Raw genomic sequence first — 15,874 nt, 5'->3', positions numbered from 1 at the left:
GGATATCATTGCACTCTAGCCTGAACACTTGAACATCCTCACACCATGTGTTCAAAAGTGTTTTTCATAGAACATAGAAATAGCCAATTAGCCTAAGGTACAAATAGCCAATTAGCTTCTTAATTTCTCATTTCTGATTTAATGCTCACTAAGGAAACCTGAACTTTTAATTTGTTCATCCAAATAAAATATTTTGCTGAAGGAGGATGACACCTGATTACTATTTTACCCAGAGCCAAATGTGATAAAGGACATCATAGAGGAACCAATAGTATTCTGATTCGTAACTCAGCCTCTTTTAAGTTTGATCGGCATGACAGGTCTTCTAGGGCCTAAGCATTCTTTGTTGAATCTTTCAAATTTTCATACCAAATAGACCCTGGAGAACAGATGACATGCCAAGGTACAATGATGTCCAATGAAACCATCTGTTTCTTGCAACTATAGTGATTTGGTACATCACTTTTAGTACATAAGGAGTGCATTCCATTAAAAATTACTATATTTACAGAAGGCAGCTTGCCTGTAGCAATGAAAAATATTCATCCTTTAAATGCATCACTTGCTCACTTTCTAAGCAGCCAAGTGGTTTGCTCATTTGTATCTTGAGAAACGGGCAAGAGTATTCATATCGGTACCATTTCAGATTTCTAGTCATGTTAGTCATCTGGTTTTAATTGCACTGAAAAATAATTAACAGGAGGAAAAGAAAAGAGCAGTTCCCAAATGTCATTTTATTGTTATATAACACCCCCCAAAGCCCTTAAACAACAAATGTGTCTCTCTTCTAAAAGTACTTTGGGACATCAAATTTTCAGAAAAACAAATTTTAAAGTCAATGCCAACTATGTCAATTGGAATTGTTTAATCAGGAACTATGGTTCTAGTAAAATCTTAGAGGAGTATAATTTCAATAAAAAGAAAGAAGAAAGCATTTGCTTCCATCCTAGGACAAATTTTTGGCCCTAAACAAAAAACAAAGCATTTGCAGAATAGCTACTTTTTAGTGCATGTTTATTCTCCTGTCTCCTTTCAAAATTCTTCCTACTCAGTGTCAAGAACGAGAAGTTCCAGGCTAGCTAGCAACAGGTAAAAGATATTTGTAATCCCGTGCCTATCTTTGAGGAAGTGAAGCCTTAGACCAACAGAGTTTATTTTATTTCTTCAATTCTTAAAATCCTTTACCAACAATTTTTAGAATTTTTAAGATGAAAATATTAAATATTAACAAATGGTAAGTTTTAAAACATTAAGAGAATCATTTAAATTTATTTTAAAGTTAAAAAAACGTCTTTACCCTAAGCTATATGCTAAACCAGATTTAGAAAAATTTTGGAAGTATGGTAATATAGAGCAATTAACATGCAAAAAGAGAAACAATGCGGGGGGCAATCTCAGATATTAGGATAAGCCAAATCCTTAAAAATACAAATTTTGGGTACACAAGAAATGTAACTCACTTTGAAGTTGTAGAAGGGCTGGTGATGCCGGAATTCACCATTTGAGAGGCTTTCAATGGTCTAGAACTATCAGAAAATTAGAAAATATATAATGTACATAATTACATTACTAAAGATATATATTTAACTTATAAAATGAATTATTCTATACTACAATCTCTTATATATACTCTTGAAAAGCAAACAATTGTAATGCTTTTTTAAAGATTATTAGCAACAGAGGCCAAGAGAATAAATGGAATACCATCTCTAGGCTCCATCTCTCTGATCTAATAATCTAAATAAACAGCTCTGAAATGAAGTCAAACACAATGCATATGAAAGAGGCAGGGAAAATTACCTTGTTTCATTTCTTTACTTTTAAGCAATAAAATAACAATAGCTCTCATTAATTGAGTATTATTAGGAGTCAAGTACAGTACTAAGAACTCAAGGTTTATTACCTCACTTAATGTTCAGAACCACAATATTATTTTGCCTACAGATAAGTCAAGGAAGTTGTCCAAAGCCTGATTTTAGGCCAGTGATCATAAATATCAACATTTATGGCATGATACACTACTACTGCCAGAAAGAATAATAGCTCTACCAGCAGAGGGCAGTTTGCACCAAGTAAATATATCCACTCCAAATTAAAGCCAAAAGAGAAGAAAAACCAAAATTACTAAGACAATCTGGGCACCTGCTTTTATTAGTAGACTCTTGAGGACTTTAGTGTAAACTTGTATTAACTTATGAATCCAAGGGGAAATACATTTTATATAATTGCATCAATTCATATTAACAAATGTTCATTCACTTTCTGAAATGTCTATTCCCTAGTCAAGAAACAGCCTTTTCAGTTACAAACTGACCTTAGAAAACCACTTTATCTTCTTGGATCTCCTCTGCAAAATTAAGTATTTGGATAAAATTTCAAAAATCCTTCTCATCTCTAAGTTCTAGACCTTTATGATTCTACCACACTAGAAAAGAACTACAGTATAAGGCTTCAAAGTAAGAAGGTATTCAGAAAAGAATGTGACATTCTGAGAAGTCCTAAGGTTTTCCTGGCATTGCTTTAATGAAGCAAAACCTAAAGGTGATTTCTTTTCTCATTGAGAAATTTCTAGGGACCACTGATGTCTTTACATTGGTGACAATTTACATTTATGAAGGCATCATCTATTTTGGGGGCTCCAGTTTAACACTGAGTACATGGTTTCTCAAATTTGCATGTCCCAAAGAGTAAGATAAATCATTTCTTAAAAATATTGAATCCCAAGCCTAATCTCAGAGTTACTGAAACAGAACATCCAGGAAAAGAACTGAGAAATTAGTATTTTACTGTCCAGGGACACTTATGACCAGCCAAATTTGATTTAAATTCCCCTATGTATCAAATGGTCTTCAAGTGATCTAGAATAGAAGCATTCCCTAAAAAAGTACCCATTATGAAAGGTAACTAATAAACTTGGAATAATTTTGTTTAGGCATTTTCTTCAATTACTTCAATCAGGCAATTAAATGCTAAAATTCCAAAATAAAGCAAAATTAAAATCTCCTCCTTAGTCTGATTTTATGTAGGAGTCATGTGTTCAGTCATTCTTTTGATTAGATACTAAAGTACGTTTCAAAAGAGAAAGGAAAGACGTTGTCCCTGAAGGACTTACATTGCCATATGTGCACTCCAACCAAGAGTAAAAGGTGGTTTTGTATTTTCCGTGCAATGAGATGACAAGGTCAGGTATCTTGGAATGATGACTTGCTGCCCAATCTTGTTGTTAAGTGAGAGAGCCACATTGAAGCTGTATCGTTTCAAATGAAGAATGAGGACCCTAAAAAAACAGGAGATGATGACTCCATTGACTCATATATAATATAGGTAGTATTTATAGCTTAAAAGAGATCACTCTAACCATATTGGACAAACTAAGAACGCATTTGCAGCTGGGAATTAGCTTAGTGGTAAGGCGCTTGCCTTGTGTGCTTATTATTCCCAGCACATTTGGCCCAACTAAATACTTCAAAGAACATTCAGTAAATACCTGCCATGTGTCAGAGTCTGGGCTAGGTACAAATGAAAACAAAACCTGGACATGGTAGATTAAGGAGGTTTGAGTAAAATACATATAATTCTCCTAGAAAAAAAATAGCAATAAATAAAACGTTGCTATTGATGTTGGGTTAAATCCCTACTTATTTCACTAATTTTAAATGGAGTAAGTGTTGAATAGCTACATGGTAAAATAATATCTATTAAACTGAAATGTTACATAGTCCTTACATTTGATAGTACATTAATTATTTCAAGATGACTTTTTATAAGTCTCTAACTTCAGAATAATTTTCTCTGAGGAAGCTAAGAGGGAAACAAAATTTTTTGAACCCACCAAAAATTGTACAAAACATCTGCATGCCATATCTAGTTTGTGAGTCTTTGAAAAGGCTTTTAGCTCTTTAGAAACATTTAGTTCTTTTTGGTTATCATTGCTGTAACCTTTTCCATCTCTCATACATAATGTAATATCTGCCTGATGGATTAGATACATTTCATAGCCCACAAGAACTTTAGAAATTGAATTTCAAAAATCTTATGGGAAAAAAAAAACTTCAGTCCAAGACAAAAAAAAAAAAAAAAGTCTGATTTATGGAAAATTGTGTCCTTTCTATTGTTTATAACTCTTCTTCACAGAAGCCATAAATTCAAAAAATTGTAGACTTAAGTTATTGTGTCTTTAAAAAATCTTGCTAAGCTGGGGTTGTGGCTCAGTGGTAGAGTGCTTGCCCGGCATGTGTGAGGGTACTGGGTTTAATCCTCAGTACCATATAAAAGTAAGTAAATAAAATAAAGGTATTGTGTCCACCTACAACTAAAAAATATTTTAAAAAACCATGCTAAATTCATGATCTTCAAATTTACAATGTGAAAGAACACAAGGATATGACTGATGTGAAGAAACCCAAATTAATGTCAAAAATCAAATTAATGTCAATAATCCTCACCAAAACAAAAGGCAATATAAAACAGGAAGATGATAGTCAAAATCATCTGCAAAGATGAGACAGACTGAATAAAAATAGAACAAGTCTAATCATTACAGAATGTTCTATTTCATGTACATTTGGAATTAACCTTTAATACAGGTGTCCTAGTAGGGGAAAAAAAAAAAAAACAATGAAAAAAATTCTCAATGTTTTCTTTTCCATTTGAAAGACCAAACAGTTTGAGAATGGGAAACTTATGAGGTCAAATAAGTCTTTTAATTGTCTGCTGCTTTCCTGTTAGTGACAGCTGGTAACAATCAATCCTTTGCCTTAAGATTTCTTCCTCCCTCCCTCTTGCTTTAAATATCCCAAATATGAAAAAACAAAGTCTCTTGGATAAAAAATACTGACTATGATCAAAACAATAATACTGCTATGATTTATAAAAGCAATTTCTTTGAAACAACTTATTATTTAGAAAGAAACAGATCAGGCATGTAAAAGAACTAGTCTCTAGGGTCTGAGTTCCAGAAACCCCACACAGAAAATTGAAGCTAATAAAACAAAGTACAGCACTCTGGAGGCAAAGAGCCGCATAAATACTTAATGTTAATAATAACCTTGTTTATGATCGATTCTATTTTTGGAAAGAACCAAAAGCTGTCCTGCAACCACACTAATTTTTTGTAACTAGCTTTGCTTTATGTTTCTTTATATAGTGCTAATACAGTGTAAGTTAATTTCATTCCCAAATCAGAAAATCTATTTTATTATTACAGAAACTTACTAACTTATTATTATTTAAAAAAATTTTTTTGGTAGTGGGGATTGGACTCAGGGGTGCTTTGCCACTGAGCTACATCCCCATTTTAATTTTTAATTTTTAAAAATTTTGTGGTGCTGGGGATTGAACACAGGGCCTTGTGCATGTGTAGCAAGCACTCTACCAACTGAGCTACATCCCCAACCCATTTAACTTTTTGAGACAGGGCCTCACTAAATTGCTGAGGTTGGCCTTGAACACGTGGTCTCTCCTGTCTTGGCTTCCCAAATCACTGGGATTTAGATTTCCAAATTACTTGGATTAAAGGCATCAGTAACCGTGCCCAACATAATTTGTAAGATGCTCTGAGAAAGTAATGCACAAATTGCACAAAATTACTCTTTCCATTTTATTTTCACATACACATGTGGGTATGTGTCTGCAAGCAGATTTTTACTGACTGTGTGGAATAAGAAAGGGAGCCAGTTGTGGTGGCACACGCCTATAAACCCAGTGCCTTGGGAGGATATGACAAGAGGAGCACAAGTTCAAAGCCAGCCTCACCAATTTAGCGAGGTCCTAAGCAACTTAGTGAGACCCTGTCAAAAAACAAATGAGTAAAAAGGGCTGGGGGATGTGGTTCAGTGGTTGAGCACCCCTGCATTCAATCCCTGATAGCAAAAAAAAAAAAAAAAAAAAAAAAAAAAAAAAAAAGGAAACTATAACACAACAAAGGATAACAAATTACTGGTTGAAGAGCTCTAATCTGAAAATTCAAAATAAAAATGCTCCAAAATGTGAAATTTTCATAGCACTGAAATAATGCCACAGTGGAAAATTCCACATCTGCCCTCATTTGACAAGATGCAATCAAAATGTAGGTATTCTAAAAATGTTGTTTAAATTACCTTCATGTATATAATGTGTAAGAAATGTTAGTGAACATCACACTTAGACTTGGGACCTACGCCCAAGGATCTTATTACATACATGGAAATATTCCAAAATCTGAAACACTTCTGGTCCCAAAATTTTGAATAAGGGATACTCAAGCTGTAACTAAATGTTACATATTATTAATTTTTTTTAAATTTTAGATATACATGACATATTTTGACATACACACATGGAGTATAACGTATTCTAATTAGGATCCCATTCTTGTGATTGAATATGATGTGGAGTTACAGTGGTTGTACATTCATACATGAATATAGGAAAGTTATGTACAATTCATTCTACGGTCTTTCCTATTCCTACCCTCCCCATTCCCCTTTGTCTAATCCAATGAACTTCCATTTTTCCCTCCCCTCCCCTTATTATGTGGTAGCATCTGCATATCAGATAGGACATCTGACCTTTGCTTTTTTGGGATTGGATTATTTCACTTAGCATTATAGTCTCCAGTTCCAAACATTTACTAGCAAATAACATAATTTCATTCTTCTTTTTTTAAACATATTTTTTAAGTCATAGTTGGACACAATAGCTTTGTTTTGTTTATTTGTTTTTATGTGGTGCTGAGGATTAAATCCAGTGCCTCGAACATGCTAGGCAAGCACTCTACCAATGAGCCACAATCCCAGCCTAATTTCATTCTTCTTAATAGCTAATTAATATTCCATTCTGTGTGTGTGTGTGTGTGTGTGTGTGTATCTATCTCACATTTTCTTTATCCATTCATCTGTTGAAGGGTACCTAGGTTGGTTCCATACATTACCTATTGTGAATGGAGATGCTATGAACATCTATATGGCTGCATCACCTGAATATGCTATTTTAAGTCCTTTGGGTATATGCCCAAGAGTGGGATAACTGGGTCAAATGGTGGTTCCATTCCAAGTTTTCTGAGGAATCTCCATACTGCTTTCCAGAGTAGTTGCACCAATTTGCAGACCCACCAGCAATGTACGAGTGAAACTTTCCCCCGACATCCTCACCACCAACATTTATTGTTACCTGTATTCTTGCTAATTGCCCAATTGTCACATATTATTACTAAATTAAAAGCCTATTAGCTAGTCTTCAGCATCACTTCTGAGTCTCACCAGCTGCATCCTCCTGCCATCTTCTTGGAACTCCCAAGACCCTTTCTTCTTAACCATTCCAAACCACCCTTCTTTCCTATGCAAGGGTATTCTCGTTTTCTAACCTTCACATCTTAGCTTGCTGACCTCTCACCAATTCATTCCTACACTTCACTTCTATTTGTAAGTATTTTTAAAAATTATGGGCTGGGGTTGTGGCTTAGTGGCAGAGCGCTTGCCTTGCCAATGCGAGGCACTGGGTTTGATCCTCGGCACCAAATAAAAATAAATAAATAAACAAAATAAAGATATGTGTCCATGTATAACCAAAAAATATATATTTTTAAATATTTATTTTTCAGTTTTCGGTGGATACAACATCTTTATTTTATTTTTATGTGGTGCTGAGGATTGAACCCAGCGCCCCGCGCATGCCAGGCGAGCACGTTACCGCTTGAGCCACATCCCCAGCACTAAAAAACATTTTTTAAAAATTATGTATTTTTATAAAGCACTTTTTGGGGTGGTGGGTATCGGGGACTGAACTTAGGGGCACTCAACCACTAAGCCACATCCCCAGCCCTATTTTGTATTTGATTTAGAGACATGGTCTCACTGAGTTGCTTAGCCTCTTGCTTTTGCTGAGGCTGGCATTACAGGTGTGCGCCACCGCGCCCAGCTAAAGCACTTACTTTTAAAAGGGTAATTAAAGGGCTTACCTAGGAAGCCTGTTAAACTTGTGCCTGACAAGAGCACACTTCCCACCACACTTTTCACAGGAATACTCAAGTTCTTCTGCCTACAAAAAGATGAGAGAAAAATAAAGAAGGAGGAAATTGAATCCCATTAGCTCATTCAATGCAAATCATGTTCTTTGGTCTTACTAGTTCAGTTGAAGGACAACTCTGAACCAATTTAAATTTTAAGTCTTGAGCCATAAGACGTACCAAATTAAGACTTAATCTTTAAAATATAGTCATCTTATAATATCATGTCCTCTTTCAGAATTCCTAATTCCGTCTTTACCAAGGAAACATCCCAGTTTATGATAGTAAACTGACTCTTAAGTAGCAGATTCTCAAACTTTTCCTCATGGATACACATGAGTTGCTTCCAAGAGTATATCCAGATTTTAACATATGGCTATAGCAGAGTTAAGATCATCTTCAGATTAGGTGGAGTTCATGGTCTGTAAGGTGTAATTCTACCCCTTATGATGGAACTCAATCTTCTGGTGACAGCCCACTAAGAACAACTGCTCTAAATGGAACAAAGTTTGGGGTGGATATCATTACCTAGAGAAAACTGAAACAAGAAATCCTTAAAAAAATGGGGATAAAGATGCACAGGAAAGTCTTAAGTCTATGATTACAACAGGAACAGTACAGAAAGACTAAACAACAAAAAAGCAGAGCATTGGGGCTGGGGTTGTGGCTCAGCGGTAAAGTGCTGGCCTAATGTGTGAGGCCCTGGGTTTGATCCAAAGCACCACATATAAATTAATAAATAAAATAAAATAAAGGTATTGTGTCCAACTATAACTAAAAAATAAATATTAAAAAAAAAAGAGAATTTATCTTTGGGAGGAGATGAACATTCATGTTAAAAGAATAGAGTTTTCTTTTTTTAAATCTTAGGAAGACAACCCTGCCAATTTGCTGCAACAAAATAAGGACCATATTATATAGATAAAGAGATCTTGGCAAAGTTCCACTAGTTATAATGTCTCTATGTAACAGGTCTGATCATGCCCCAGAACTTTTCTATCTGTGACAGTGTATCAGTGTATAGTTTACCTACAGTTTTGGATAAACATAATTTTTTTCTTCCTATTCTCATCAGGGTACACATACAAACTAAGGAAATGAAATGAAAAGCAAAAACATTTTTTTTCATTACTCAACTTTTATACAGTATCTTCATATTTAATTCATGTTATCAAATTGTAGCATTTCACTTCAAATACTTTAATGTTTACAAATAATGAACTGCTTCTAAGGTTGTTTAAAACATTGCTACTAACTTAAATATATAATCTACTTAATCAACCAATTTTCTTCTTCAATGAACTATAGATTTATCAATCTTTATAAAACAAATGTTACGTATTCTTCATTTGTTTTTCCTGAAGATAATTTGATAGAAACTCTTGCCTTGAAGAAACCAACTTTAAAAACAATTACCTATGATATATAAAATTTACTTATGTGAAAATACAAAAGATTTTACTTACTCTAAAGAAAAGATCAAGAGAATCTTGAATTGAACGAGGAGGGAGTGGCTTTTTCCTACGAGGAAGGTCGATGGAGAGGTCATTAAACTGTTCTCTTTTGGGAATAGTCTCTCCACATCTGTTAACAATAAAAGGGGACAAATATGTGTATTTAGAGCAATAAAAGATACAAATATACTTGAAACACTCTTCATCCCTGCAGAATTTAAGAGAAGGCATAAGTAACAGACAACACTTAGACCTTTTATGCTTATTTTAATACTTAAAAAAAATCTTAGTTGTAATATTTAAGTTCTTTCTTAAAATACTAAACTTTAAACTTTTATGTTTTCAAAAACCCACAAACTTTTTTCTTTTTTTGGGTACTGAGGATTCAATGCAGGGGCACTCAACCACTGAGCCACATCCCCAGCCGTATTTTGTATTTGATTCAGAGACAGGATCTCACTGAATTGCTCAGTATCCTGCAGTTGCTGAGGCTGGCTTTGAACTTGTGATCCTCCTGTCTCAGCTTCCCAAGCCACTAGGATTACAAGTGTGCACCACTGTGCCTGGGTGGATATATTGTTATAAATTAAAAAAAAAAGAGCTCAGAGATCAAAACACCTTATTTAATTTACTTGAAATTAAACTGATTCTTTTTAGTTTAGCTAACTGCTTTTCACTGGTCCTCTTTGTCAGCATTTTGATTTTCAGCCCAGTTCCCTATTGCCACAATTGAAGACTGGGGCATAAGAACAGTTTTCATTCAATAAAAATTTGCTGAATGCTTTCCTGACAATAAAAGCTCCTCTCCCCCACCAAAGAAACAATTTACTTAGAATAAAACAAAAGCAGCTAAACTGTGAGAAAGCAGTATAATTGAGCAACAGCTACTTTAAAACTTGAGCAAAAAAGAAAGGGGGAGGGGTGCGGTTTCTTAATTTTCTAGAACTCCTATGTACACAGCATAAGGCAAAGAGGTCAAGTTTTTCTACTTAAAACACCAGCTTTGGCATCATACTTGCAGATACACATAATGGCACTTGACAGGTAGAGTTCTAATTTTGTAAAATTCCATATCCTTTGAGTTTGAGTCGAAAAACTCCTGTCAACCATGAGCTATCACTCCCATGGTGAATGCTACTCTACTTCGTTAAAGGAATTTTGCAGGGGCTGGGATGTGGCTCAAGCGGTGGCATGCTTGCCTGGCATGCGTGCAGCCCAGGTTCAATCCTCAGCACCACATACAAACAAAGATGTTGTGTCCGCCGAAAACTAATATATAAGTATTAAAAAATTTAAAAAAAAAAAAGGATTTTTGCAAAACCTTAAAATTAAGGTTATTAATCTTAACTTTGAGTTAATACATATTATCTGTGTGGAGCCCTTTTAATCTGGGTCTAGAGAACAGAAACAGAGGAAGATTGAGTGAGATGTGCTCTTGCTGGCTGGGAAGCAAACCGCAATGTTGTAAGCTGTCTGTGGGGGCCACATGCCAAAGACCTGGAAACAGCTAGATGCTTATCTCCCACCTCCTACCAGCTGCCACACTGTGTGCCAATGCCTAGCCTGGAATTCTCTTCAATTCTTACCCCACCAAACATTTTTATAGAAAGATAATGACTTAGAAAGGTTCTGTTTACTCTGTGGGTTTATGCTTTCTTCTGATGTGGAAAGGAAGATAAGAATTCATAGAATTTGGTACATCAAAAGAAAGTTTTATTATTTGCCATAAAGAATTAAGAGAAAGAAGTCTTCTCAGAAGTTACTTACGCTTTACAAATGATGGAGTGCTGAACCTCAAACTCCAAATTAGTAATAACTGGACAAGTGTATACTCTGGTAGCTGAAATATCTGATGAATTTTCTTCTCCAGGAATAGACTCAGTCTTCCAAGTTTTATTCAATTTTTCCATATCCTCTTTCAGCTGGTCTAAGCACTGACTTAAAAATTCATGAGCATCCTAAGAAGATAATAATAACATCGTAAGAAGATAATAACATCTGTCATCAAATCAAAACTTTTTTTTAAATTAATAATAAAAACAGTTTGTTATCCTGGCACAGTGGCGCACGGCTGTAATCCCAGCAGTTCGGGAGGCTGAGATAGAGTTCAAAGCCAGCGTCAGTAACTTGCCAAAGCACCCTGTCTATAAAAGGGCTGGTGATGTCGCCCAGTGGTATAGTGCCCAGGGTTCAATCTTCAGTACCAGAAATAAAATAAAATGTCAGTTCAAGATTAAAAACAAAACAAAAAAACGCAAGGCTTGTGGCTCAATGGTAGAGCATGCATGAGGCACTGGGTTCAATCCCCGGCACCACATCAAAATAAACAAATAAAATAAAAGTATTTTGTGTCCATCTACAAATTAAAAGAAAAAAAAAAGCCAGTTTGCTACCAATGTGATTCATATAAGCACCTGAAAGAGAAGTATGTGAACAAGGTCAGATTTATTCTAATAAGGATTTTAGGGCACATATTGTGTGAAGAAAAACAAATGAAAAGGGCTTGGGGTGTAGATCAGTGGTAGAACACTTGTCTGGCATGCACAAGGCCCTGGGTTTGATCTTAGCACTGCAAACCTCACCTCACCCTAACCCAAAACTACAAGTAAAAAAAAAAATAATAGATTTTATATTCTTTACTATTCAGTTGCATTAGAATGAATGAATGAATGAATGAATGAATGAATGCCTCTCCACTTTGCTAAAATAAGGTTATTTTTCACTGGCACACCAAACCTATATATTAAAATACGATAAAACAAGAAGAATCATACAGAACCTTATAACTTCTTAGATTTTTCAATCCATGATGATCACACTACCCAACTCACATTTTAAAACAAAAATCAGATTAAATACTAAAATAATTACAATTTCCCATATCTCTGAAATATTTAAAAACCATTTGCTAACTCACATTCTGCATGTAACCAGAGAATCTCTCTGCTGTAGCTGAAATGGCATTTTTAACTTTCTTGAGTAAGTCCTTTTTGGTCTCTGAATTGCAGATATCTTTTTTAACAAGCAAATGTGCAAAGCGTCTGGTAAAATAAAAGACACAAGGTTAACATGTCTTAGAAAACATTAGATGGTATAATAGCACATAAAATTTTAAGCATTAAAATTCCATTATTCCATAATCAACAAGATAAGAGGTTACTAAAGAATGTATATAACAATTACCTGATAAGGGCATTGAGTGGAATTTTCTTCCATGGGATACCTTGTTTAAGCAAGTCATTTGCAAATGATTGAAGTGAAAACAGAGACTGTAAAATAGCATTCATATAGCACGTATTTCCCAAATTGGAGAATCTGAAAAAAAAAAAAAAAATAGCATTTAAGGTACATTCAGCATAGCGTGGGCAGTTCCTAAAGTCTGTGTAGTACAGTAGTACAAAGGGGTTCTCCAGTTAGTCATGCATCAGAATCACTAAAGGGCTTATTAAAACTACACATTATTGGATGGCACCCCAGAGACTCTAATTCAGTAGATCTGGACAGAAAGGGTGCAAAAATATGCATTTCTAACAAGTTACTAGATGATGCTGACACTACCAATATGGAGAAAACCACTTTGAGAACCACTGCATTATAATATCACGATAATTTAGTTTCATCTAATTGAAAATTAGATACTTGCCATTACGCTAAATTATTACCTTCCTCTCACCTCAATTTATACCTTTTTTTTGTATTTAAGGGTATCAGCCCTTTATACATAATATTTGTAGCAAGTATTTACTCTCAATTTATCATTTGCCTTTGTTTCTGGCCATGAAAAAAATCTAATTTTTATATAGTCAAATTAATCAGTCTTTTATTGAATCTTGATCCTGAATCAAATCTATAAAGCCTTTCCCCTACATTAAGATAACAGAAAAATTTGCCAAAAATTTCTCCAAGTACTTGAAGAGTTTAATTTTTTATGCTTAGAACTGTTTCGTTTGGAATTTATTCACCAGAAAGATGTAACTGTGCCAGGAGTGGTGGTGCATGCCTGTAATCCTAGCAGCTCAGGAGGCTGAGGAAGGAGGATCAAGAGTTCAAACCCAGCCTCAGCAAAAGAGAGGCACTAAGCAACTCAGTGAGACCCTGTCTCTAAACAAAATACAAAATAGGGCTGGTGATGTAGCTCAGGAGTCAAGTGCCCCTGAGTTCAATCCCCAGTACCTAAAAAAAAGATGTATCTGTATATTTTTCAAAATGATTGCATATTTATTCTAATGTTTTAATAAAGTCCATTGTTCTATAATCAGGCTATCTATTCTATTCTGTAGCCCATCTACTTACTCATTAGTACAAAGTCGTTTTAATTATAATGAATTGATACTATCTTAAAATATCTGGTAGGACTATTCTTCTTCCTATTTCTATTCATCATTTTCCTACTATTTTTCTGTATTTATTTTTCCATATGAATTTTTTTCACAGAAACATTTCAATTACTACAGCTTCATAAAAAAGCTGATCGCATTTTTACTGGGATCACATTAAATTTACTGTAGAGATAACTATGCATCTTAATATGGTAAGATGTCCTAACCATGAATAATTGATATTTTTCTATGCATTTCAATTTATTGTTGTGTCTTTTGGGAGTACTTTGTAATTTTCCCCAATTTGAAAAATTCTTAAGTTTATTCCCAAGTATTTTTCTTTTTTGGTGCTACTGTAAATTGGATTTTCTCTTTCTACATCTTCAAACTGGTTATTTGTATTGGCATGTCTGCTAATTTTCGGTCCTGCTTATCTGGCTTAAATACTTTAATCGTTTAAGCTACTTTAACATCGACTCACTATGGTTTCTAGGTATTTCATTTACAATTATTATGCTTCTACTTTTTTCCATATCTAATTACATTGACTAATACCTCCAATACAACATTAAACAGAAGTAAAAATAGTAAGTATCCTTGTTATGGGTTAGCATCCACAATTCAAGGCTGGGGGTATAGCTCAGTTGGTAGAGTTGCCTTGCATCCAAAGGACTTGCATTAGGACTTCTTGCAGCAATATTTATAAGTGATATTTACACTTTTTTTGTGCTTCTTGAATAGGTTTGGTTATACCTGTTTCATGAAAAGTAAGCACCGGAATCTTTTCCTCATGAATTCTAAACATGTCACAGAAATTTACTGTGAAATCACTTCAACCTGGTGCTTTTTATGTGAGGAAGCTCCTTGATAAGTTTCATTTCTTTCCATATAAACTGTTTTAAGTTTTCTATCTTGAGGGATCAATTTGGTAAAATATATTTCATTTAAGTTTTAAAAACCTTTTATTTTTAATTTTTAGATATATATGACAATAGGGTGTATTTTGACATATTATACATAAACGAGGGTGTAACTCATTACGATGCTGATTCCATTCTTGTGGTTGAACATGATGTGGAGTTATACTGGTCATGTACTCACATATGAACATAATAGGAAAGTTATGTCCGATTCATTCTACTGTCTTTTCTATTCCCACCCCACCCCCTTCCCTTCACTCCTCTTTTGTCTAATCCAATGAACTTCTATACTTCCCCTCCCAACCCTCCCTTGTTATGGGTTAGCATCCAAATATCAGAGAGAACATTCAACCTTTGATTTTTGGGGGACCAGCTTATTTCACTTAGCAGGATATTCTCTAGTTCCATCCATTTACTTGAAATTCTTTTTTTTAAATATTTTTTTTTAGCTTAGATAGACACAATATCTTTATTTTTGTTTATTTGTTTTTATGTGGTGCTGAGAATCAAACCCAATGCCTCACACAGGCGAGGCAAGTCCTCTACCCAGGACCACTTGAAATTCTTTTTGCCAAGTACAAAATAGTCTCAAATGATTCTTTAAATTTCTTTTTTATCAACAATTATTTCCTCCTGTCATTTCTTATCTTGCTTCCCTTCTTCCTATATTGTCTAAAAATCCAGTGACTTATCTATTTCATCATTTTTTTTCAAGTAACTAGCACAGATGCTCCTTGACTTAAGAACGGCTTATTATATCCCATATAAAACCATTGTAAGTTGTAAATATTTATAAGTTGAAAATGCACTAAATACATGTAACCTACCAAAAATCACAGCTGAGCAACAAACAGCTATACAGTGTCAGCTGTTTACCCTCAGACTGCATGCCTGACTGGGAGCTGTGGTTTGTTGCCATTGCTGTTGCCCAGTATCACAGGAGTGAGTATAGTGTCACATATTGCTAGCCTGGGAAAAGATCAAAATTTAAAATTTGAAGTATAGTTTCTTCCAAATATGTATCACTTTTGTACCATTTTAAAGTAAAAAAATACTAAATTGAACCAATGTAAGTTGGGGACTATGAACTCTGATTTGTTAATATGATTCACTGTTTTTCAGTTTACTATTTCATGCAACTCTTTTCATTTTTAGTACTTCCTTCTTTGTGTTTTGTTTTGGTTTGTTATTTTTTCA

General features: G+C 34.4%; 1 protein-coding gene across 2 annotated transcripts in view; it reads right to left on the bottom strand.

Moving 5' to 3' along the window:
• Nucleotides 1–15,874, bottom strand: part of Usp37 (ubiquitin specific peptidase 37) — an 89,759-nt gene that overhangs the window by 27,439 nt on the left and 46,446 nt on the right. For both annotated transcript variants that reach the window (XM_076866014.2, XM_076866015.2), the window contains exons 10-16: nucleotides 12,622–12,753; nucleotides 12,356–12,479; nucleotides 11,206–11,396; nucleotides 9,451–9,568; nucleotides 7,937–8,016; nucleotides 3,113–3,277; nucleotides 1,461–1,526 (exon numbers count right to left, since the gene is read on the bottom strand). In XM_076866014.2, coding sequence (XP_076722129.1) covers nucleotides 1,461–1,526; nucleotides 3,113–3,277; nucleotides 7,937–8,016; nucleotides 9,451–9,568; nucleotides 11,206–11,396; nucleotides 12,356–12,479; nucleotides 12,622–12,753 — 876 coding nt within the window. The remainder of the gene's footprint in view (nucleotides 1–1,460; nucleotides 1,527–3,112; nucleotides 3,278–7,936; nucleotides 8,017–9,450; nucleotides 9,569–11,205; nucleotides 11,397–12,355; nucleotides 12,480–12,621; nucleotides 12,754–15,874) is intronic.

This window comes from Callospermophilus lateralis, chromosome 9 (genome assembly GCF_048772815.1).
Source record: "Callospermophilus lateralis isolate mCalLat2 chromosome 9, mCalLat2.hap1, whole genome shotgun sequence".
NCBI classification, from domain to species: Eukaryota; Metazoa; Chordata; class Mammalia; order Rodentia; family Sciuridae; genus Callospermophilus; species Callospermophilus lateralis.
This window is presented reverse-complemented; position numbering and strand designations above follow the sequence as displayed.